A 26,647-nucleotide genomic window follows, 5' to 3' on the forward strand; every position below is an offset into this window, starting at 1 on the left:
TGGGGAGGGTCCCCGAGTAGTCGCTGCTCCTACTTACCCTAACCCTAAGTAGGGGGAGCACCCAACTTGACCTCCCGCTAACCCAAATGGCGGCTATTAATCTAGTAGGACTAAAATGGCAGACAGTGCTTATCAAGATCCAAAATGGTGGTCCAGGTGAACACAGACTGGTTGCCACTCGAGACAAGAAGGCGGAGAGGCTCACCCACATTAAAAACAGGCGGTTAATAGTAAACAAATGTGTTTGCCCTTGATAACAGAATGGCGTTAGGCTAATGCTAAAGCTATGCTAATTCTAATAATTACATACCGGTGACTTTTTATAGAGGATGTGTACATATCGTTAATCCACTTTCTTTTATTACGTCTTACCTCTTTCGAATTTTTATTGAAAACAAATTAAAGATTGAATTCATATTCATTTGTCAAAGTCAGTAAATGTCTGGCAATTTTGTACTAAGTCAAAAACTTATAACCATAAAGAAATCATTACTCTTAATATATGATTTACTTCATTAACGTCATGCTATGAATAAGTGTGAGGACATCAACTCAACCATTTTATTACACAAATACAAGAAATGAAAAATGAATGGTAATAAATTAACCCAATCAAGAGTTAAAAAAAATCAAATTTTAAATGACTGCAAAAGTTTTGATATGATTAAAAATAAATCAGACTCCCTTAGTGTATTGAAGACAGTAGAAATTTCACCCATTACCTCTTATAAAAGTCCAGTTCTAATACAGATAACAAAATTAACTTTCTATCAGAAAAAACAGGAAAGTGTTAAAAACATCAAATTAAACCATCAAACTTCAAAGGGTTTATTTTTATTTTGTGCTTAATTTTCTTCCTTTATATGAATGACAATATATTGATTTCTTGGGGAAAAATGTCCCAAGGGTCCATCCCTTTAACTTTATTGTCCCAGTCTGGCTGAAGAGGAGGATTGTTTAAAGCCAACAAGCAGCTCAACCAGTAGCATTCAGAGGCAAAAGCTCTCAACTTCGCCACCACATCCTTTGAGTACTGAGTATCAAGTTCAAAGAGAAGAGTCTAAAGGGAAACAAATGTATAGCTTTAAATGTCTGTGAAGGTTCTCAGTCATCCAGGTCATCGTAGTCAAAGGAGTTTGCAAAGAAAAGCGTCTGGACTTCTTAAGTTACTTGAAGACGTTTCACCTCTCATCCGAGAAGCTTCTTCAGTTCTAAGGTCAAATGGTGGGGAGTCCCAGAATGTCCAAAATGTGAACATTGGCATCCTCGAAAGAGTGACCTTTGTCCTTAAGATGCAGATGGACTGCTGAGTCTTGTCCTGTGGAGGTGGCTCTTCTGTGTTGTGCCATGCGCTTGTGAAGTGGCTGTTTGGTCTCTCCAATGTAAAGGTCTGGGCATTCCTCGCTGCACTGTACAGCATACACCACGTTGTTGAGTCTGTGTTTTGGAGTTTTGTCTTTTGGGTGAACCAGTTTTTGTCTGAGCGTGTTGCTGGGTCTGAAATGCACTGGACAGATGGTTTGAAAGAGGAGTGAAAGAAGCATCTATGTCCACTGTGAGCGACCATCTTTGAACAGAGGTGGTGGTTTACGACACCAACTCTCTGCCATCTATGATCCAGTTTTGAGATCCCTTCCCAGACGCCTTAACGCCCACTCACATCCTGGGCCATCTGACCTCAGGAATTCGCATGATAAGGTGGGGCCAGGTTTCACAATGAACTCACCCGAAACTCTGGCTGATTGGGACCCACACCCAGTTTTACACCTTGGCTCAGGCGATTAGACTATCATCAGGGGGTCCTTTTGTCCTTCTGTGGGGGGTTACTTCTACTAGGTTTATATCTGGGACTCTCCACCATTTGACCTTAGAACTGAAGAAGCTTCTCGGATGAGAGGTGAAACGTCTTCAAGTAACTTAAAGAAGTCCAGACGCTTTTCTTTGCAAGCTCCTTTGACTATAGCTTTAAATATTAAGTCCAGTAAGTTCAGATTTAGCTGACCTACTGTTTGATCTACAAACAAACCCTCAAGCTGTCTGGTTTCATCGTTGTAGCAAGCATCATACATACCTTTTTAAGATCTTTTTTGTTGTGGTACAGAAACAATTGATGTTTTTGAATCATTAACTGTTTGCACTTTTTAACCTGCAAAGGGGAAAAAAAGCTGGTTATGGAAGTAAAATAACAGAAGTTTTAATAATCCCGTTTTATAAAATCTTTTAGTTCAGTACCTTATGAGGAGTGAGTTCACTGGATTCAGTAACTTCAATAACTTCACTAAGCGTTGCTTCTATAAGCTTTTTGCATTTCTCCATTTCATGTGAGGCTTCTTTAAAGATTACCTATAAAGAATTTTTTTTGTAAACCACAAAAGGATCATCATTGTATAATAAGGTGGTTAATTCAAGTCCAAAACAAAAGCAGTTATCAGTGACCAAAGGAAACTATATAAAGGAAAGTATACACAAAAAAGATGATTCAGGTTAACAACAAGGCATTCCCAGGCCAGCTGAGAGAGACATAATCTCTTCAGTGTGCTCTGGTTCTGCCCTGTAGCCTCCTTCTGGTGGGATGTGGCTAGAACCCTTCCACAGACACACACACACACAGAAACACCAGAACATTACGGGAATGGCTGGCTAAGCAGTGCTCTGGTTTTCTGTCACCTTGGCTGAAGAGTAATAGAGGGTGGTTCTTATTTATGTATTTATTTATTTAGTAGTAAGATGTTCTAGCCTTCTGGAAGCAAAAAAAATATTTCTACAGGCAAAATGATGATTGATAGGTTTTGTATTGTTGATTGTCATTTATGCTTAGAAATATTTACTCATATATGCTTAGAAGTGTATAATCATCTGTAGGTTGAAAGAATGTTTCATCTTAAAGGAGGTCTGTATTAACTCTGTGTAGCATTCATTCCTCTAGAGTGTCCTTGGTATAAATCACATACTCCCTAGGAGAGTTTATCTTTTCTTGTTGATTTATGGTATAGCAAGCACATGTATATCTGTTTAATGTATATCCGTCCTGGCACTAGCTTTAGGGAGTCTTCACAGGGTCACATCTTGACCTCACACAGATCACACACACACACACACACACACACACACAGGCAAGGTACTCTTTGTGTGTATGTAGACGTCACGTTAGTGAACTTATGCATATTCATGTAACCTCAATAAAAGGGCAGTGGTACGGGAGGACGGACGAGAGCTACTGGGGTCAAGCGAAGGGACGGCGCTTTGTCCGGTTCTCTCCCGTATACGAGTAACATGAAGAACTTGCCTACTTCGTGTCTTGCTTTGCGGTGTAATTATATTGTCTTCAACGTTCCAGCGAATAGGTTTATGCTATAAACCTAACAATGATCTTCTAAATTTGTAATACATCATTTCCTTTCCAGCTTACGAGTTATCTGCTTTAGGATACATGTTTGAGAATAATACCAGGGAGTCAAGTACTCCCTGCATTCAGGTACATCAGTATCCAGAGTCGTACGTAGTGAGGAGGTAAAATTATTATTAACAAGATAATCGACCTCTGTTGGGGTAGCGTTCAGATAGCTGCTCTGCTCTGTGTTGGTACAGGGCATTGGAGATGATAACAGTGGGTGGATTATATTCTTAAACTTTGTTACAGCACTTTGAGAAAGACATGTACAGTGATGAAGTCTACTCCCCACTGCTGTGTAATCAATTCTTTTAAATTTAAATGTCATCAAGAAATGATCAATGGGCAGCACGGTGGCATGGTGGTTAGCACTGTTGCCGCACAGCAAGAAGGTCCTGAGTTCAATTCCACCATCAGGCCGGCGTCTTTCTGTGTGGAGTTTGCATGTTCTCCCCGTGTTTGCAATCCAAATTGCCACTAGATGTGAATGTGAGTGTGAATGGTTGTTTGGTCCTGCGACAGACTGGCGACCTGTCCAGGGTGTACCCTGCCTTTTGCCCTATGACAGCTGGGATAGGCTCCAGTGCCCCCTGCGACCCTGAAAAGGATAAGCGGATGGATGGATGGATGGAAGAAATGATCAGACAAAGGAGGGTTTTTTTGGAAAATCTGTTAAATGTTCAAAAGTGTGATAAAAGTGGTGGGTGGGTTCATTTACATTTTGAGAGAAGTCAGTTCTGTCTAATAACAGATTAAATGCAGTATTGAGGCTTTCATTTTTAGCATCTATATCGGGGGTGTCAAAAAACAGTCCCTGAGGGCCGATATCTTGAAACCTGTCCATGTATCCCTGATGAAACAAAATTAAATAAAATTGCAGCATTACTCTGCAAAACTTGACTGCATGCCAGGGTGGGAATTTAGCCGTTTGATTCATGTTACAGCAGCTTATGAGTGCATGAACATGGCACATTAATAGTACTTTTACATCTACTTTTTTCAAAAACTTACTTACATTTACTTGAGTACAGTTAGGGGTTGCCGCCTCAGCATGCAATCATTTTCTATAGAGTATTGCTAAAGCGTAATAATTTTATTCAGGTGTGTTGCAGCAGGGACACATGGAAAAATTTCAGGACACCGTCCCTCGAGGACTAGTTTGACAACCCTAATTTATATGGATGTTAAAATCACCCACAATAATTATTTTGTCTGAGTTGAGCACTCAATAAAATTAAAAGGCTGAGAAATCCGACAGAAACACTGTAAGGTCCAGGTGGACCTTACAGATGATTACTCTGACAGGGTGTGGTCCCACTTCAGCCATCTGCCGTTTTTTTAATTCAATTCAATTTTATTTATATAGTGCCTCGAGGCGCTTTATATTGTACATTAGATCGTACAATAATAGATACAGAGAAAAACCCAGCAATCATATGACCCCGTACGAGCAAACACTTTGGCGACAGTGGGAAGGAAAAACTCCCTTTTAACAGGAAGAAACCTCCAGCAGAACCAGGCTCAGTGAGGGGCGGGGCCATCTGCTGTGATTGGTTGGGGTGAGAGAAGGAAGACAGGATAAAGACATGCTGTGGAAGAGAGACAGAGGTTAATAACAGATATGATTCAATGCAGAGAGGTTTGTTAACACATAGTGAGTGAGAAAGGTGACTGGAAAGGAAAAACTCAATGCATCATGGGAATCCCCCGGCAGCCTACGTCTATTGCAGCATAACTAAGGGAGGATTCAGGGTCACCTGGTCCAGCCCTAACTATATGCTTTAGCAAAAAGGAAAGTTTTAAGCCTAATCTTAAAAGTAGAGATAGTGTCTGTCTCCTGAATCCAAACTGGAAGCTGGTTCCACAGAAGAGGGGCCTGAAAACTGAAGGCTCTGCCTCCCATTCTACTTTTAAATACTCTAGGAACAACAAGTAGGCCTGCAGAGCGAGAGCGAAGTGCTCTAATAGGGTGATATGGTACTACAAGGTCATTAAGATAAGATGGGGCCTGATTATTTAAGACCTTGTATGTGAGGAGCAGGATTTTGAATTCAATTCTGGATTTAACAGGAAGCCAATGAAGGGAAGCCAAAACAGGAGAAATATGCTCTCTCTTTCTAGTCCCTGTCAGGACTCTTGCTGCAGCATTTTGGATCAGCTGAAGGCTTTTCAGCGAGTTTTTAGGACTTCCTGATAATAATGAATTACAGTCGTCCAGCCTGGAAGTAATAAATGCATGAACTAGTTTTTCAGCGTCACTCTGAGACAGGATATTTCTAATTTTAGAGATGTTGCGCAAATGGAAGAAAGCAGTCTTACATATTTGTTTAATATGTAAGACTGTTAATATTTGTTCAATATTGCTTTAATATTTTAAGCATGGTTCTGACAGTCCTGCTTCAAACACAGTGTGTTTGTTTTGATTTGTGGCCTTCTGTCATGGCGCCGCGATCCCACAATGCACTGTGGCGTGACGTCAACTCCAAAGCCCTATATCAGGCAAGCCTATACTGTAGATCTGTTCCCCTCCCCCACCAGAGTATGCCTCACCAGCTCTCCCTGTTCATTGTCCCAGCATACATACTACTCAGGAAGAGGACAAAGCACACTATCAGAACCATTAACACCTTTTCTGAGGAACCTCTGGCTCAGCTGCAGGACTGTGTTGCAATTACAGAGTGCAGTGTCTGCAGTTCTGGGCTTCATCAGGCATTGCATGGACATTGTCAACATTGAAAAGCGGGTCTACCCCAACCATAAACCCTGGATGACAAGTAAGGTTCAGGCATTGTTAAAGGTATGCAACTCTGCATCCAAATCTGGGGACGGAGATATGTACAACAGAGCAAGAGCAGACCTTAAAAAAAGGCATCCGAGCAGCAAAACTGGACTTTTTAAAAATGCTATCAGATCACCTCTCTGATAACAACTCCAGAAAGGTATGGGAAGGCCTGAAACACATTACATATTACAAAGTCAATGGGACAAACACAGATGACATGGACATCTTATTAGCAGAGGAACTTAACCACTTCTTGGCCCACTCCGAGAGAACTGTAAACACTCTCACCATGCACACCACCCTGCTTATAGCTTCTTCCTCAGTGACCACATAACTCCATTGCCAGCTCGAGATGTCTCTCCAGAGCCAGGGTGATTATAAACACCACCTCCATGCTAACCACCACCTTTTCATTATCTTGCCCTTCAGAAAAAGGTTCAGATCCATCAAGTGCAAAACGAGTAGAATAAAAAACAGCTTCTTTCTGTATCATGTCAGAATTTTTAATGCAAACTAAGAGTGTGAACAGACACATGCAATCACTCTGTCGCTGCTATTGACTATGTTGCTGCCATTCAATGTGAAATATCTCGGTCTCTCCTTGTTCTGTGCAATATTTTGGTATTTTGGTCCCTTGTTTAGTTATTATATTATATTACTGCCCTTGTGCACTCCCCCAACAATGTTTCTGTGACTCATACTACACTGTGTATATAGTTTACTATATATAGGTTAATATATACATGGTGTATATAGTAACTATACACTGTAATAAAAGTTCTAAGTTTTAAGATGATGGAAGTCAGCTGTGTGGCCAGCCTCCCCTGACGCCACACCCTGAAACCACTCCACCAACTCCTTTGCAGCTGAGCCATCCGCCACAGTCTTTGAGAGGCATTTCCGATTCACCCATGGAAAAACTCAGGAGACTGGCAGTACAGATGTGTGATCGTTAACCAAACATGTTCTATTCTAAGTTCTTAAAAATGCTGCTGCTCTGTCAGAGAAATCTTATGTTTATATAGAAGGTGTTCTGTGTTAAGTTCCCTATAAAGGTGGTATCAGATCAAAGAGTAATTTGAGACATTTGAGTGATTTGGGAATTTGTTTCTTTGGCTTTGTTTTTGAACTACTTTGTTAGATTTGGGAAAAGATTGTAGTTTAGGTGAAAATGGGGAAGACACATTTATATATATATATATATAACATTTTCACCAACATGACTTCGATGTTGTAAAAAAACAAATAAACCAAAAACATCTACTAAACTTAACTCAAATTTCAAGTTTATGAGGTGTAGTTAATTGTACTAAATTATCTAAACTTTTGCATTAAGTTGATTGTATAAACAAACATTAATTTTTTGGGTGCACTAATGGGGCAACAAGAAGCTGGAAAGGTAAGTGCTACTATAACGAAACATGCTCTATCAGTGCTGAGAGGTATATTTAGATTTAAGTGCAACATCTGCTCCAACTAGATATGCTTTTGTGAGTGTGGACGCTTCATCTCTTTGCTCTTTGCTTCTTTTATTGATTTTTATGCTGATTTTTATGCTGATTTTTTATGCTGATTTTTTCCCTTTTTTCCTTATGAGCTTACCTGCGATAGCTTCTAGACACTTATAGATCATTAGGACTAAAGTGTTCTTAACAGAAGCAGCAACATTTTTATAGTTACCTTATCCTCAGCGCTCCGTGTGTCTGTGGCCTAGACACAGCTGAAGCCTGATTACAGCGTCTGGGCACCGAACAGCCTCAATAGCCTGGAAAGGGGCTAACCGCTAGGCTAACTAGCAACAAGATGCCTTCCCTCTCCACAGATAACTACCACAGCCTCCTGCAGAAGATTGCAGTACTGGAGACAAAAATTCATCGCTTAGAAGTAAACGTGGAGGTAAATGGACTGTGTGGAAATGAAACAACCTTGCCTTTGATTCAAAACAATGGCGATGAGCAAGCTAGTACACAGCTAAGGAGCACAGATAACATGACCAAGAAAGTAGACTCTGTGCATTATTATAAATCCTCAAGTGATAATCCCCCCTTGGACTGTTCTGGTGCAAAACCAAGACATAAATCATGTCTCCTCGAAGGGGGAGGACGTATCACAGGCAGGGCACAGCGAGCTGAAATCTCTGAAACCGACTGGCCTTCACTTCCTACGAGACAGAGAAGCTCTTCTACCCCTGTATACGGGAGGAAACAGGACTGGACAACCGTGAATAGGAAGGATAACAACAAACCTCCAAAACAACTGAATGTGAAACTGCAGAACAGATTTGCTCCACTATCAAAGGACCCTGGATCTATATCGGACAACCATCCATCTAAAAGCAGCGAAGTAAGGTCTGAAAATCTGTTGAAAAGTGAAAGGCCACAGGGAAAGCTAAAGGCTAGGCCTGAAACTCTGATTGTGGGTGACTCTGCCGTAAAGGATGTACAAAGGATGTGCGGTAATCAGAATCAGAATCAGAATCAGAATACTTTATTGATCCCTGGGGGAAATTATTTTTTGTTACAGTGCTCCATTTTAAACCAACATTAAGACAAGACAGACAATACACTAACTAAGAATAGTACAATATATACATATATATACATACATACATACATAAGTCACTTATAAATAAATATTTGGAAAAGAAACATGTGTAGTTGTAGCAGCAAACAGTGTGTTAAGTGGATGCGTTGTACAGGGAGATGGCCACAGGCAGGAATGATTTCCTGTGTCGTTCAGTGGTGCTTTTCGGTAATCTCAGTCTCTCACTGAACGAGCTCCTGTGACTGACCAACATGTCATGGAGTGGGTGGGAGGTGTTATCCAACATTGTCTTTATCTTGGACAGCATCCGCCTCTCCGACACCACCTTGAGGGAGTCCAGCTCCATCCCCACAACATTGCTGGCCTTACGGATCAGTTTATTAAGTCTGTTGGCATCTGCGACCCTCAGCCTGCTCCCCCAGCATGCAACAGCATAGAGGATCGCACTGGCCACAACAGACTCATAGAAAATCCTCAGCATTTTCTGGCAGATGTTGAAGGACCTCAGTCGCCTCAAAAAATAGAGACGACTCTGGCCCTTCCTGTAAAGTGCTGTGGTGTTTTTAGCCCAGTCCAGTTTATTGTCAATGTGTACTCCAAGGTATTTATAGTCCTCCACAATGTCAACACTGACCCCCTGGATTGAAACAGGGGTCAAGTGTTTCCTGGTCTTCCTGAAGTCCACGATCAGTTCCTTGGTCTTTGCCACGTTGAGCTGCAGATGATTCTGCTCACACCACGTGACAAAGGAGTCGACCACAGCCCGGTACTCTGTCTCATCATCCCTGCTGATGCATCCAACCACCGCAGAGTCATCAGAAAACTTCTGAAGATGGCAGGTCTCTGTGCAGTGGCTGAAGTCTGTGGTGTAGAGGGTGAAGAGGAAGGGGGAGAGGACAGTCCCCTGTGGTGCCCCTGTGTTGCTAATCACCTTGTCAGACACACACTGTGGGAGACGTACATATTGTGGTCTTCCTGTCAGGTAATCAACAATCCAGGACACCAGAGAAGCATCCACCTGCATCGCTGCTAACTTATCACCCAGGAGGGTCGGCCTGATGGTGTTGAAAGCACTGGAAAAGTCAAAAAACATGACCCTCACAGTGCTCGCCGGCTGGTCCAGATGGGTGTAGACACGATTGAGCAGGTAGATGATGGCGTCCTCTGTTCCGAGACGAGGCTGATAAGCGAACTGAAGGGGATCCAGATGTGGTCTTACTATGGGTCGCAGCTGGTCCAGGATGAGCCTTTCCAGGGTCTTCATGATGTGGGAGGTCAGTGCCACGGGCCTGTAATCCTGGGGGCCACTGGGACGAGGCGTCTTTGGTACAGGGACGAGGCATGATGTCTTCCACATCACCGGGACCCTCTGCAGACTCAGACTCAGCATAAACAGTTTATGAAAGACTCCACACAGCTGGGGGGCACAGGCCTTGAGGACAAGGGGACTCACTCCGTCTGGTCCAGCAGACTTGCCTGAGTGAAGTCTCCTCATTTGCATCTCAACCTGGTATTGAGTGAAGGTGATGGGTGGGGGAGGGGTGTCAGGAATCTCACAGGAGGCAACATGTGAAGAGAGAGGCTGGCACAGTGGTGTGGCTCTGGATTCCAGGCTGACTGCAGGTGAGGTTGTGGGGGTGGGAGCAGACACTGTGGTGTCGAATCTATTGAAAAACAGATTCAACTCGTCGGCTCTATTCTCACCTCCCTCAGTTCCCCTGCTGTTGGTTGGCCTGAATCCAGTGATGGTCTTCATGCCCCTCCACACCTCTCTCATGCTGTTCTGCTGGAGTTTCCACTCCAGCTTCCTCCTGTAATTGTCCTTAGCCTCTCTGATCTTGTCCTTTAGTAACACCTGGACCTTCCTCACCTCCTCTTTGTTGCCCCCTCTGAAAGCCCTCTTCTTGTTGTTGAGGAGGGCTTTGATGTCCTTAGTCACCCACGGCTTGTTATTTGGGTAACAATGAACAGTCTGAGCTGGAACAATGGAGTCGGTGCAGAAAGTTATGTAGTCTGTGATACACTCAGTAAGCCCATTGATGTCCTCGGCGTGAGGCTCACAGAGTGTTTCCCAGTCAGTCACCTCGAAACAGCCCTGTAGTTCCGCTATTGCCTCCTCTGACCACCTCCTAACAGTCCTGGTGGTCACAGGTTCCCTCCTCACAATTGGCACATAGCAGGGGGTGAGGTGAATCAGGTTATGATCTGACCTACCAAGTGGGGGGAGGGAGGAGGAGCTGTATGCATCCTTGACGTTAGCATACAGTAAGTCTAAAGTTTTCTCTCCCCTGGTGGGACAGTCCACATATTGTTTGAATGTTGGTAGTGTATTGTCCAGTGATACATGGTTGAAGTCACCCGAGATCACAATAAAGGCACTCGGGTGCTGAGTCTGTAGCCGAGCTATGGCAGAGTGGATAGTGTCACATGCAGCTGTGGGGTTAGCAGAGGGGGGAACATAAACAGCCACCAAGATGACGTGAGAGAATTCCCTGGGTAAATAATACGGCCTGAGTCCAACAGCACACAGTTCAGTGTCCGGGCAACAAATCCTTTCTTTGATTGTTATGTTGGCAGGGTTACACCACCGGTTGTTAACTAAAACAGCAAGCCCACCTCCTTTCCGCTTACCGCTAGCGATGCTGTCCCTGTCCGCCCGAACAGTGTGGAAGCCTTCCACGGAAGCATTCTCATCGGGAATGACCTGGTGCAGCCATGATTCGGTGAAACACATCAGGCTACACTCTCGGTATTCCCTCTGACTCCGTACCAGTGCTGAGAGCTCGTCGATTTTACTTGCCAACGATCGCACATTTCCCATCACGATAGACGGCAGACACGGTTTAAACCTCCTCCTCGCTTCGAGCCTCCGCTGTCTCACCGTCACCTTTTTTCTTCTCTTCTGTCCTTGACCTCTGCATCCCCGATGTGTTTTCCTCCAAATTTCAGCTGGTACTTCTGCGGGCACTTCTGCGGGCCTGGCCAGCGAGCCGGCTGGCATCAGGGCGATCAGCTGATCTCTGGAGTAAACAGTCCGTGCGTGTAGGAGATGTGTCGCGGTCCCGTTCCATGATAAAAGTAACAGTTCCACGGCCACCAGAAGAACAAAAACTCTCTCAATCCACATGATTGAGTAAGAGATAGAAAACGGAGGAAAATACAAGTCAGAAAAAAAAAGAATACGTAAGAAAAAAAGAGCTAAACTAAGAGAAAAGCAGGAGCGACTGTAACAGGCTGCACGCTGGTTGGCGCATGCGCACTTTTTTTTTTTTGTAAGAACACTAAAGTCCTCTGCTTTCCTAAGGATATGGTCAACAACCTGAAGGAGAGAATTCTTCAAATTGCAGATGAATATCCAACTGTGACAAACATTGTTCTGCATACAGGGTCAAACGATGTGTCCGAACAACAGTCGGAGGTTCTGAAACGGGACTTTACTGGATTATTAAATACTGTAAACTCTCTGAATGCAGCTGTATTCATCAGTGGACCTGTACCGCCGGTCAGAGGAGGAGACGAGAGATTCAGCAGGTTGTTTACACTGAATAAATGGCTTATATCAGCATGTGCCGACCACTCAGTGCATTTTATCGACAACTTTAATATTTTTTGGGAACGCAGGCATCTGTTTAAAGCAAATGGATTTAATTTTAACAAGTCAGGGGTGAAACTGTTCACCTCCAACTTGTTTTATTCCATACGTCATCCATCTGTGCTTGGTGCCAAGGCTGAGATAAACGAGGAGTTATCTCATAAACAGGAACAAACAGTACTCCAAGAACAGACAAAGCCCAGCAGAAACCTTGAGGAGGAGCTCCATTTGCCCCCACCCGGGAAGAGCCTCAGAAAGGAGAGACACCTAAGGCATCTGAGGAAGAGCCTCAGAAAGGAGAGACATCTAAGGCAAGAAGAGGGGTCCCTATTTTCCTCCAACTCTCTCAACAACACCAACGACCAGGACAAGGGACCACGACCTTCCCCAGTCCCCAAAACCCCTGACAGGCCATCACCCTCCTCCCCCTCCCTTTCTCCCTCCTCCCCACACCTGAAATTCACTGAGGAGATGATGGAGCGGGTCAATGCTGGGCTCAGATCTACCCCCCGTCCCAATCCCTTTTTGTCCCCCATAAACCCCCCACCAGAGCGGCCAAAGGTTCGCCATCGAGCCCCACCCTCAACAGAGCAATCGAAGTCACATTGCCCAGCCTCGCCCCCCTTAGTTCCTCCTTACCACCTTCATGCTCTGTCTCCGCAGTCTGATGTGTGATGTGTGAAGGGTCCGGGCTGTGAGGATTATGGCAGTGGTGACTTTTCCCAGGAGAAGCTGGGACCCTGTTTACTAGAAGGTTTTAAAATCTCTGTACTTTTAGGTGACAGGAGACATGTGGCCTGGTCAAAACACAGAGAGCTGCACTCTAAAAGATCTTTAAACATAGTAAACATACCTTGTGTGCCACAGACTGCTCCCAAACACGAGGGGACAAGTAATACCTCTAAAACACTTAAGTTGGCTTTATTAAACGTTAGATCTTTAGCTGGGAAAACATTTTTAATTAATGATTTAATCACTGAGAACAGCCTTGATTTTATGTTTTTAACTGAAACTTGGTTGGACCAAAGTAACAGTGGAGCTGTTCTCATCGAGACGACCCCTCCTAACTACAGTTTTATCAGTGAGGCCAGGGTGAGCAGGAGAGGAGGGGGGGTTGCAGTCTTATTTAATGAATCATTTCAATGTAAGCAGCTATCTCCTGGAAGTTTTCAGTCTTTTGAATATGTGGCTTTACAGCTGAAGGCCCCATCCAAAGTTGTGTTTCTTAATGTTTACAGGCCTCCCAAATACTGCACAGACTTTTTTTAATGACCTCAGTGAACTGCTGTCTGTGATCTGTGTTGATTTTGACTGTGTAATTATTGTTGGGGATTTTAACATCCATGTGGACAACCCTCAGGACAAAGGGACTAAAGACCTGAGTAACACTCTGGGCAACTTTGGGCTGACTCAGCATGTAACAGAGGCCACACATAATAGAGGACACACTCTTGACCTACTGATTTCCAAAGGCCTGAGCATTTCAAAGGTTACTGTGTCTGATGCGGGCGTGTCTGATCATTACTGTGTTTTCTTTGAAAGTAAAATCTCAGCCCACACAAATATATCAACAACAGTGATCACAAAACGGTGTATAACTGAACACAGTAGTGCAATTTTTAACCAGGTCTTCCCATTAACACCTGACCTGTCCAGAGGGTCAGTCAATGAGCTCGTCAATAGCTTCAATGCTAACATGTTAAATGTAATGGACACTATTGCTCCCATTAAGGTGAAGGTTATCTCTGGAAGGAAAAAGTCTCCATGGAGAAACTCCACACTGGTGAAAAATGAAAAAAGAGAGTGTAGGAAAGCTGAGCGCAGATGGAGAAAAACAAACCTACAGGTTCACTATGACATCTATAAAGAGAAACTTCACAATTATAATTTACAACTGAGGAGTGCAAGGAGGTCCTACTTCTCTGACATCATCACTAAAAACAGCCATAATGCTCGGGTCTTATTTTCTACAGTTGACAGGCTAACAAACCCTCCTGTGTCAGTGGCAGCTGAACTTCATTCGACCATGGCCTGCAATGACTTTGCCAAATTCTTCACAGAAAAAATCCAAAAAGTTAGACAAGCAATTGGTACATCAACAGCAGATCCAGGATATGTACTGTGTCCACCAAAAAACTGTTTAAATACCATGAAACAGTTTAAACCTATTAACAGCAAAGACCTGGAGGACATCTTAGGTCAACTGAACTCCTCCTCCTGCTGTTTAGATGTCCTGCCAACAAGTTTTTTCAAAAAGGTCTCAAAGACTTTAGAGTCAGACCTGTTACAGATCGTCAACTTTTCTTTATTATCAGGTGTGTTTCCAGAATCACTAAAAACTGCTGTAATCAAACCTATACTGAAAAAGGACAATCTTGACAAGACACAAATGAACAACTACAGGCCGATCTCAAATCTCCCATTTTTAAGTAAGATCATTGAAAAAGCAGTTTCTCAACAGCTCAATTACTTCTTAAAACAGAATAATTGCTACGATGCCTTCCAGTCAGGTTTTAGACAGAACCACAGCACTGAAACCGCTCTGACCAAAGTGTTTAATGACATATGTCTGAATACAGACAGTGGAAAAATGTCAGTCTTAGTTTTACTGGATCTCAGTGCAGCATTTGATACAGTTGACCACAACATATTACTCAAACGACTGGAGAACTGGACAGGTCTTTCAGGAACTGTACTAAACTGGTTCAAAACATACTTAGAAAACAGGAAATACTTTGTATCAATAGGTAACTTCACATCTGAGCAGACAAGTATCACATGTGGAGTTCCCCAAGGTTCCATCTTGGGACCCCTTCTGTTTAACATTTACATGCTCCCACTGGCACAGATTATAAACAACAACAAAATAAACTATCACAGCTATGCAGATGACACACAAATATATATCACAATGTCACCAGGAGACCAAGGCCCTGTGCAGGCTCTTGGTAAATGCATTGAGGAAATCAATGACTGGTTGTGCCACAATTTTCTCCAGCTAAACAAAAACAAAACTGAGGTAATAGTCTTTGGCGCCAAAGAAAAACGATTACAGGTCACCAGAGAACTTCAATCTATACATCTAAAAACCACAAACCAGGCGAGAAATTTGGGTGTAGTGATGGATGCACACCTAAACTTAGAAAAACACATTAAGACAATAACAAAGTCAGCTTACTATCACCTCAAGAATATTTCAAGGATAAAAGATCTGATGTCTCAACAGGACCTGGAAAAACTAGTCCATGCATTCATCTTTAGTAGGCTTGATTACTGTAACAGCATCTTTACAGGTCTACCTAAAAAATCAGTCAGGCAACTACAGCTCATTCAGAACTCTGCTGCTCGAGTCCTCACTAAGACCAAAAAAGTGGACCACATCAGTCCAGCTCTGAGGTCTTTACACTGGCTGCCTGTCCGTCAGAGGATAGACTTTAAAGTTCTGATGCTGGTCTATAAAGCTCTGAATGGTTTAGGACCAAAATACATCAGTGACCTCCTGACCCAGTATGAACCTTCCAGATCCCTCAGGTCATCTGGATCCGGTCTTTTATCAGTTCCCAGAGTCAGAACCAGACATGGAGAAGCTGCATTCAGCTTTTATGCTCCTTATATCTGGAACAAACTCCCAGAAAGCCTCAGATCAGCTGAAACACTCAGTTTATTTAAATCCAGGTTGAAGACTCACCTGTTCTCAGCTGCATTTGAATAAAGCACCAAATCCACACTTTTAAGCTTTAATTTCAAAACTTACATTAACTACTGATTTTATCTACTGTTCTGATTTTATCTGTTTTGATTTTATATACTGTTTTGTTTGTTTGTTAATTAGTTAGTTAGTTTATTTGCTTGTTTTAATCAATTTTAAATCATGCTTTTTATTTGTTTTTGTTTCTAATGTCTCTGTAAAGCACTTTGAATCACCTTGCTGTTGAATTGTGCTATACAAATAAACTTGCCTTGCCTTGCCTTGCCTTAGGGAAAGCATTTATATATTAGCAAGACAAAGCTAAACTGTAAACTGCCTCTATTCCAGCTGCATTGCTTCGTAATAGAATAGTCTCTGGCTTCTTCCACAGCATGTCTTTATCCTGTCTTCCTCCCCTCACCCCAATAGGTCGTGGCAGATGGCTGCCCATCCCTGAGCCCCATTGTGCCAGAGGTTTCTTCCTGTTAAAAGGGTAAAAGTTTTTTTTCCTTTCCACTATGGGCAAAATGCTTGCTCATAGATGATCATCTGATTGTTTAGGTTTTCTCTGTTTTATTATAGGGTCTTTACCTTCACTCTAAGAGAGAGCTAAACACATTAGGGTATCAAACAACAGCATAATATGACAAAATATTCAATAAAACTATGAATACTGCTAACTACCATGCATCCATCCATCTTCTTCCACTTTATCCAGGGCCTGGTCGCGGGGGCAGCAGCCTAAGTAGAGAAGCCCAGTCCTCCCTCTCCCTAGCCGCCACCTCTAGCTTGTCCGGGTGAACACCAAGGCGTTCCCAGGCCAGCCAAGAGATATAATTTCTCCAGCACATTCTGGGTCTGCCCCAGGGCCTCCTCCCGGCCTAACTACTAACAAGTCCAAAATCCTTTATATTTGCAATTTTTTATTGTTATTTATTACTGTGGACTGAATCGAGTAAGCGAAAAGGAATGCATGTATGCTAGTATGTTGAAACTGTCATGGTCCTGGGTCGGTGACCCAGCGCTTTTAGTTTGTTATCATTTTCATGATGATGATTGTTTTAGTTCTGCGTTATATTCGGTCTGCCTCTGAGTCTGCGTCTGGATCTGTCTGTCTATGGTGTCACCCCATCTGTTTGTGAAGCTGTCTGTTTAGATCTGTGTCTTGTTTGGTTCCCCGTGTCTGAGTTTCCTGTTTTATTGTGAAGGTCTCTGTCTGATGTGAGTGTGTTCAGTTTACATTTCCCCTGTCCCGTCAGTTCTGATTTCTCCCAGCTGTGTTGCCCTCCTGTCCCTCATCCCCTGATTACTGGTGTGTATTTAAGCCCTGTGTGTTCTCCTGCCTGTTGTCGGCTCGTCTGCATTCATCCGTCTACCTCTGCATTCTATGGTGTTCCTGTCTCTGCGTCTCTCTGCCCTGCACCCCTTTTGTATGGTCTCAGGTTTGTCACTTAGTTTCTCCCAGTTTAGGTTTCCGTTTGTAAAGTACTCATACCTCGTTGCCTGTTTTTGTCACCACCACCTTTGTAAATAAAACATCACTCGTATCATCAGTTTGCTGCATCTTGGGTCCTCCTTTTCCTCCACACCACACGGCTCCCTCCGCCAGCCGTGACAGAAACATAACCTCTGCTCCACTTTCATTGTACAATGCCTAAGTACAGTTGCAATAAAGGAATCTTTATCTTTCAACTTAAATTAGTTCAAAGTAACAATTCCAGAAAGCAAACAAAAATTTACATAAAATCTACAAAATACCTTATACCTACTGATAAGTAATGTGACTTTAAAGTTGGTACGATACCTGAATCAGAGTTTTGGGAACTTCTGGGTTCACTTTTGTGGATTTCAGGAGATCTTTAACTTTTGGCCACTGCAGCAGTCGCAGTTTTTGGTACATTTCATACAGTCTGGTTTTGCTGACTGGATTGTTCATGCTCTCAGTGTCTTCTGTCTTTATTGAAACAGCCATCTCTGGTGCCAATCTATTCAAAAGTCAAAATAAGACTGTGATACGTATATATAACTTTTAAAGTCAGAATATCAAACATGGTGTTGTTGCAGCTTTCTGCATTTACTGTACTTTTTTTTCAATGATTTCAGTTCTTCATCTTTTTGATGCAGAGCAGATCTGTGAAATAATTGAAACATTACAAACTACGGAGGTGCAATATATGTGAAAAAAACTGTAGCTCTGCAGCCAGTGAGTTGTTGATTTTTTCCCCTCTTTCTGTGTTGTTAGCTTGCCTGGTTTCATGTCCAACTGTAAATGCTCACTTTTTTTTCACTAATTAGAAGGAAACTTCAGAAAAACACTGACCTTACTTCATCAAGTTCCTTTTTGTTTGTCTCCAACTCAGAGATTCTGCATAACAAATAGTCTGGTTAAGCCTTTCAAAACACTGATTCATCATTAAAAGTCACATCTGAAGACATATGATTCATTTAATGGTTTATCTTTAAAGCAATAATTAAATACTTTTATGAACAAACCTTTTTTTAAGTTCCAATTCATATTTTTCACAATGCCGGCAGCTTTGTCTCTCATCTGCTTCTTTGAGAAGTCTATATAAACTCAGAAGAAAACAAATGTTTGCTGTACTTTTTGAATAACATGATTCTCCACTCCACAATGAAAAATATTGGAATCACTTTACAGCTGTTGTCTTTTTGGATTAAAGATGGAATTCTCAATACATGCTTTTAAGTTTGGATAAGTGTAGGTCACTGTTTTTGTATAACTACATTTTTTAAAAGCTCTAAATAATCACTTGGAAATTCAGGCATAGCTGTACTCACAATCCTTTTGAATTTAAAGTACTTCAGGTATTGCTAATGTACTCACAATGAATAATTTTTCCACACCAAAGTTTCAAACTGTTTTCAATAGTTTAGACTACTGAAAGCTAAGCCATTCTCCTCTTGTGTTAAATATAATTTGAAAACAGTTAATCCCAGGTGACAAAAATCGGAACTATCCATTAGAGCAGTACAATTAAAAGTACCATTTGAAAGTCTGACCACAAGACTGACTCAGAAACTGTCAATGAACTTTTAAAAATATGCAGCTCCACATTTTTAAAAGGAATCAGAATTCACAGTCGGGGTTACTTTAGATTTTTCAACAGTAGAGAATGGGTCTTACAGTTTAAACTCATTGAGCCCTTTCAGTGTTTCTGTTAAGTCATTGTGTGTATAAGTCACAAAGATTGTCAAGTGAAATTCAAATTCATGAAATTTAATGGACCTGGAAAATATGGACATTCTTATTACTTTGGCATTGACACTTTATAATAGAACTGGTGCTGAAAAGCAATCAGAATATGATTTTCTAGATGGATGGATGGATGAAGAGAAAGATTATTCATAACACTCTCACAGAAGAAACATTACGTTCAGGTACATTCAATAATAGATACAGAGAAATATCAATTGATATTTAGCATTCATTATTAATTCCTACAAGACTGCTTAAAGAAGTCCTACCATTAATTACGGCTTCAAACTTAAATGTGATCAACCTTTCTCTATTAGTCAATTGTACCTCACACCTTCAAGCTAGAAGTAGTTTAAGCTTTACTTAAAAAGCCATCACTTGACCCAGCTGTCTAACTAATTAAAGGCAAATATCAACCCTTCTTTTCAGCTTAAAAATTCTTGAAAGAATAGTTGTAAAATAGCTAACAGATCATCTGCTGATCTTATCACAGCACAGAAACAGCCTTAGTGAAGGTTACAAATGATCTCTGTGCTTGTCCTGCTAGATCTCAGTGCAGCGTTCAATACTGTTGACTGTAATGTCTTGAGGCATGCTCAATCATCCAGGTAAAGGAATCCCAAATAGTTGATTCTGTTCATCTGGTAGTACCGTTTTCAGTGGGAGAAATGTTTTGTCACTCATCTTAGTCACTTCTTCAGTCTCAGGTGACTACAGATGGCCCTAACCTTATAAACAGTACATTTGCAATCAGAAGGCCTACCATACATTTTCACTGCTATGCACCCTACTTTATCTGTCCATGAAGCCAGATAACAAACACCAATGAGTTAAACCGCAGGAGTGTCTTAAAGACATAAAGACCTGGAGGACCTTATATTTTGAAACATGTTTCTGAAGCATGTGTACAGAGGGAGACATTGTTTGACTAGTAGTACTGGTCAACACATTTGCTTTGTATGCAACATAAAGCTTTGCCAAAATAAATTTGTGGATCTCTATGATCATCTTTTGGAGAAAGGGAGCTGCTGAGAGTAGTTTCTCAGATTTTACATTGTTTACTTTTAGAGGTTCTTTATTATTGAAAAAGTAATATGTTCAAAATTTAGGTGGAAAAACCTACATTGTCAGTCATCTATTTGACTTGTGGGTGTTTCAAATATTAAGTCTTGAGTTACTTACTTCTCCTCATCAGTTTTCTTTTTGGATGACAGATCAGGCTGATTCCCACTAAATCAAAAATGCATAAGTAATCATGAAATCCAAAGTAATAAATTCAAGTTTCAAAATTTCAATCAAATAGAAGGGAAAATACCAACAGTACTTTTCTAAGAGTAAAATGATCTACTTAGAACTGGATAAAAACCAAAGTTTGAAAATGTTTCTTACATGATAATGATTCTTTTGATTGTGGTAATTGACTGGTAATAGTGATTATCACATTTATCTCGTTTGGAAAAGGTTTCTGATTTGATGCCAGTCCATGACGCAAATTCCTGTGGGCTTGTGTCAGGAACAGTATTCAACATAAAAATTGCCAAAACAAACACTGCATGCACCAACCCTTTGGGGCAAGGGAGCAGCTGACCGTAATGTATTTTTTAGATAGAGGATTTGGGGGCAAAGGGGAAACTGTTGCAGATGAGGGTTATGTTGGGTTTTAAACAGTTTTGTTAGAGAACGGTGTTGTGATATTTTGATACCATGGTAGCATTTACAGGATATTGTTTTGTAGTGAAAACTGTTACTCAAAACTGTTACTCAATAAGGCCCATTTACTAGTTGTTTTTCTCTTTCTCTCTGACCCAAGAATTGATGTGTAAGAATCACAGGCTGGTACCCCAAGGTCGAAAATACCACAGAGACGAGACCACTTCCTTACTCCCATCCTCCCTTCCTTATCTTTTAGAAAAGAGCTTGTTAAAGGCCAGGTGGTTTGTTTCAGAATTCACTAATGAAAGAACTCTGTATTCTATGTCTAGGAGTGTATTTTGCTGGGATGACCATAAATTGTAGCTGAAGAGATAAACTACACAAAGGATACTTCTTTGCTCACAAGGCAGGAAGACGTTTCCTTATTTGGTCTGTACCGGTTTGAACTGAGAATCTGCTGACACACGAACCTTTTTCCTCTATATAAGCTGTTGTATACTAAATAAACCTCTGAGTGGTTTGGGATGACAACCTAGAACAGTCTCCGTGTCTTCTTGTTCTTCCAAACTACTCCCGGTACTCCGGCCGGTACCGTGATTGCCCGTTGATCATGCATGAGAATATTTTAATTTTGTTATATGTTAAAGGATGAACTCTGCTTATTGGTGCCCATGCCTTAGGAGGAAAAGCTCTATCTACGGACAGAGATTTCCTTCAAACGGGTTCACCAGTTTAGATTTGTTTAGACCTTGAACTGCTTCTTTAAGTCACATGTGTGTAAGCCCAAAGAATGGGAAGAGATCTACAAATTGGTGAAATTTTGTACACTTGGAAGATATGGAAATTACTACTGGTTTGGCACTGACAGTTTACAATGGTACTGGCAAAGACTGATTAGACTGTTAAGGAAAAGAACAAGGTTGAGGTTATTCACACATTAGTCTGTTGATAATTTAATTGAAACAACCTATACTGTCAGTGATCTAGTTGACTCATGTGTGTTTAAAATATTAAGTCTTGAATTACTTACTTCTCCTCATCAGTTTTCTTTTTGGATGAAAGATCAGGCTGATTCCCACTAAATCAAAAATTCATAAGTCATCATGAAGTCCAAAATAATGATTTCCAGATTCAAAATTTTAATCAAATAGAATGGAAAATACTAACAGAGCACCTTTTGGTTTTCTAATAGTAAAAGGATGTACTAAGAAATGGATGAAAACCCAAGTCTGAAAATGTCTGTAAGTAGTCAATTTAATTTAAAACTTATAGATATTGTGTTATTCAGTGGGTTAATCTTCATGTGCTTTATCAAAAGCACACTATGGAGTCACCTGCTAATTAGACTCACAGTATCCATTCACTTTGTCTTCAGCTTAGCTTATAGATTTCGCCACCTCGCTAACAGCATGGCTTCTTTGCCTGTACTACCTGCACTCTGTCTGATGTTTAGTTACTTCTTGACCTCTTTTGGCAATAATGTTACTTGTAGTACATGTAGCCTGTTTGCTTTACCTGTGGCCAGCCAGGCCCCTGTAACCGTTGTAGCCAAATATTGGCTAGCCACCATTTGCTCTCCCCCAGCAGATTTTCCCAAGCACCCAGGAAAATGGAATGGCTGAGGGACATTGAGGAAGAAGTGTACTCCTAAACAGAAGCCACCAGTATAGCTCCAACCCATTCATGCGTCTAATTGTTATTTCCCACTCTGTGACACATCTGCCAAGGAACAAACTCAAACTAATTTGTGATTCTGTTTTGAGACGTGAAGCTAGAGACAGCAGCAACAATACTCAATTGTCTTACAGAGGCCAGAGTAGGTGACACTGAGCGGAATTAACCCCTGTTAAGTGGATGAACCGTATTGATTTGTAGTGATGACATCACCTTTTTTCTAGCACCACTTTTAGGTCAGGTGTATCTTCCAAATCTTTCATCCAATTTTTTTCTAATATCGGGTGCACATCCAAGCCCTTTAGAATGAATCCTGTTAATTTTTCTGACCCTAGATCCATTTTTAGCATCTACATTGATGTTAAAATCCCCCACAATAACTATTTTATCTGTGCCGATCACTAACTCAGAGAAAAACTCTTAGAAATAAGTCAGAATTACTGAGTAAGCCCTAGGTGGATGTTAAATAACATTTGTTTTTTCTGTTGCACTTTCCAGCTATGGTGGACAAGGCAAAGCATCATGCTTTCTGTTGAATAAAAAAACTCTGCTTGGGTCGTTGGTTGATTAATAAGCAGTAGTGGAAAATGTTTAAAAAGCCGCCACCTTGGGCTGTGCTTCATGGATTCTGGCTGTATAAAGTACAACTCAGTGGTGTTAAATCACTTAAATTAACATAATCATTCTGCTGTAACAACATAAAAAAAAGTCTCCTCTGGTTTTAGGTCAAACTTTTAGGCCCATCGACACTGAAAAAAAAAAAAATTGGGTGGTTGTTACAGTTACAGAAGTGTAATTTGAACAAAAAATTTACTGTTTCTATTGTGAACGTAATTAAATCATGAAGGATCAGCATTAAAATCAACAACTTAATTTGTTCTTGTTGAGTTGATACAATCTAATAAGAGTGGTTAGGTGCCTGGACGCATGACATTCACAAGATAACACAAGATTTCAAACCACAGGAAACTCACTCACTCACTCACTCACTCGAGTTATAAGAGGCAGACAATTATGCACACACCACATGTATGCTATTGCTATTTATTGTATATTTAAGCTGTTAAAGAAAAAAAAAAGTAAAGAAATTTTTGCATCAAGCCTTGTAATCATAGCTTTCCTACTTTTTCCTAGGTTCAGGTGGGGTTGACAGCTTGGTGGCACGGTGGTTAACACTGTTGCCTCACAGCTAAAAGATCATGGGTTAAACTCCACAATAATTAGCTATTTTACAGTGTGTTCTCTCTGTGTACTCCTCTGGTTTGCTCCCACAGTTAAAAGGCATGCAGTTATTGGGGTGAGGTTAAATGGTGAAAATTCTCTCTGTGCTATCCCTACAATAGAGACATGATATGTTCAGTAGTGATGTGCGGATCGATCCTGAAATATCGATTCCTCTGATACCAATAATTTATGTTCTAGAATCGATTCTCACATTAAAATATCAATATTTTAGTAATTTAGGGCAAATTTGTAGTTTATCATTAACAGGAACACAGTGGAAAGAAACTATAACATTCGGATCGTCTACATTCAAAGGAACTACTTCCTCTTCCTCTTTTCATAGTCATGTGCGAAATACGGCTGTATAAATGTCTCGCAGCCCCTTGGCGTGCGCACTCACAACAATGGCTGAGCATAATTGTGCGGACGTATTTTACCTCCACAAACAGCTGAGACGTGGTTTGCGATACATGTGGCAAAAAAGTGAGAGGCTGTGGCCATACTTGCCAACCTTGAGACCTCCGAATTAGGGAGCTCCACGAGCTCCCTCGGTGGAGTGAAACTGCCGTCTGCTCCGTGCTATCTAAAATATAACCGGGCGCTGACTTAAACTCTCGACCGTCTCACACTTCTGTTTAATCATTTTCTGTTTGACGTTTATTCAGCTGTGTGAAAACCCCAGAGGAACCCTCCCGAGGGATTAATAAAGTTAAATTTAATTTAATCTAATCTAATAACTTTAATCTCAGCCAAACCGATTTACTCACGAACAAACAAAACACTGAAAAAGCCAAACAATAACATTTCTAAGTTATCAAAGTGACTTATATATCATGTTTAACCTGAGTAGACCGCGGGGGTTTGAAGACGATGTGTCGGTCAGCTCAGATATTTGAAGTTTACACAGCTACATTCTCACCTGAAAATATGTTAAAAGTTTTTTTGCGACCCGGAAAGAGAAATAAGAGTGATATTAAAACGAAGTATCTGCCGCCATTGTTGGAAACTGGAATTGGCTGGGCCGCGCTATTTGTATATATTTATATGCTTATCTATTGATTTATACCTTTCAGATGTGTGAAATGAAACCTCATCACAATCAAAATTGATAAAGTCCATACCTTGCTGTGTGCATCTGACTGTCATCATGTAACCCAAAGATCCTAAAAGAAAGCCGTTACATTGGTTAAAAATTAAGCTTTGAGTGCATCAACAATGAACAACACTGGCTAACATTGACTTAAAAATGGAGGCCATTTATCAGTAACATCATCAAATGAATGGTTTTCATCACTTGTCCAAGTGACTTCTTCAGTCACAGCTGCAGGTTTCCCAAATGTTATAAACAGTACATTTGCATAATGACTGATAGTAGCACCACTGAAGGAACATGTGCTGGGAGGTCAGTTCCTTCACCATAATTATACAAATTCTCATGGCCATTGATTAACAACCACTGATCAAAGCCCTCTGGTCAAAGGCCATGAATACCATTCACAGAGAGTTGGGGAATGGCTGCAATCACAGCATTGTAAGATTGCAAAAGATCATCAGAGATGGTCTTTCACTAAACGAACAATGGGCTGAGAGGTCAGTGCCTTGATGGCTGTCAACTGGTGTTCGCTCTCTCTGCGGTAGAGTATCAGATCTTCAGTTACTACTTGGCCTCCTTTATCAGTAATGATACTTGTAATAAATGTAGAATATTAGCAGCTCTGGAGGCTAGGATTATTGAATTGGAGACTCGGCTTTGCACTCTTCATACATCCATAGCTAGCCAGGCCCATGTAACCGGTGCAGCCGAAGGTAGTGTATCAATCAATATCAATGTCAACATCACTTATATGAATCTTAGCATTTGTCTTCAAACTACTATTTCCAAGTAACATAATTGTTGTTTCATTCAAATTTAATGATAATTTGTTTTTATCAAGCCAGAACTTTACCTATTTCATTTGTCATCTCATCCAATAAAGGCTGCCGATCATCACCAGAGCAGAAAATGTTTGTACCACCAGCAAAAAGCACTATTTTTAATACTTTGGACACTTTAAAAATGTCATTAATTTATAAGTTGAAGAATTTCAGGCCCAAAACTGACCCTTGGCATACACCGCCATCTATAAATTTTTCCAGTTGGTTGTTGTTACGGATTCAAAAATTGGGGATGGAGACAAGAGGAAAAACCACAATAACAACACTGGTCCGGCCGGGTTGAGTCAAACGATGATTTTAATGATCACACGCGTGGGAGATGGACACTGTATGCAGACAGCCTCAGATCTCAAAATGGTGGAGCATTGATCAAACTCTTATAGCCTCTGGTGCCCCCACCTTATCATAAAAGCCTAAACATTCACATGCTTTCTCTCACACGGTGCCTAAGCTACGACCTTGGCTCCCTGTTTACCTGCTCCTGCTGAGATGGGGCAGAAAACTCCAGCATGTTCTCTTCTAATAAGACAAATAAGGCGATGACTTTGTGTGAACAGTATTTCTTATAACTCAGCTGCATCATAAAACAATATCATTCATTCACAATAAATCAGCAGTCTAATGTAATTCAGGAGAGTAATGCAAACTAAAACTACATAATAATTCACAATCTTTAATTAGGGGTCTAACATGGCATAAAATAATATTATAATCTCACATTGTTTAACAGTTTTTCAAGAATTTTTGAGAACTGAGGCATTAAAATTACGTTACGTTACGTGAAATTACGTTTGTTGCCAGACTTGTATGGAGATATAACTTTTGCTATATCATGCTATATATGCATTATCAGTCCATCCAGTTGACTCACGGGAGTTTTAAATGTTAAGTTTGGAAATACTTACTTATCCTTATCACTTGTCATTTCTGTGGATGACTCAGGCTCC

The 26,647-nt window shown here is 41.1% G+C and overlaps 1 protein-coding gene across 1 annotated transcript; it reads right to left on the reverse strand.

Annotated features, from left to right (window-relative positions):
* Positions 1-571: 571 nt before the first annotated feature.
* Positions 572-26,647, reverse strand: LOC147310707 (uncharacterized). The gene is made up of 10 exons (XM_086267567.1): positions 26,606-26,647; positions 24,887-24,928; positions 20,397-20,444; positions 18,491-18,562; positions 18,318-18,362; positions 18,081-18,128; positions 17,802-17,982; positions 2,233-2,343; positions 2,072-2,146; positions 572-1,060 (listed from the first exon to the last, which is right to left on the reverse strand). The coding sequence occupies exons 1-10, from the start codon at positions 26,623-26,625 to the stop codon at positions 860-862; spliced, it is 843 nt and encodes a 280-aa protein (XP_086123693.1). The 5' UTR covers positions 26,626-26,647; the 3' UTR covers positions 572-859.

The sequence above is a fragment of the Aulonocara sp. 'chitande type north' Nkhata Bay genome, linkage group LG16, assembly GCF_057382095.1.
Source record: "Aulonocara sp. 'chitande type north' Nkhata Bay isolate Kocher_YH1m ecotype deep benthic linkage group LG16, A_spYH_male_GT1.1, whole genome shotgun sequence".
Taxonomy (NCBI): domain Eukaryota; kingdom Metazoa; phylum Chordata; class Actinopteri; order Cichliformes; family Cichlidae; genus Aulonocara; species Aulonocara sp. 'chitande type north' Nkhata Bay.

Excerpts from the sequence above, each read along its gene's own strand:
- LOC147310707 (XM_086267567.1), bottom strand. The coding sequence starts at position 26,625 with ATGACAAGTGATAAGGATAA. Across the intron at positions 20,445-24,886 it reads AGTCAGATGCACACAGCAAG|TGGGAATCAGCCTGATCTGT; the intron begins GTATGGACTTTA and ends TTTTTGATTTAG. Across the intron at positions 2,344-17,801 it reads TTCCCAAAACTCTGATTCAG|GTAATCTTTAAAGAAGCCTC; the intron begins GTATCGTACCAA and ends AATTCTTTATAG.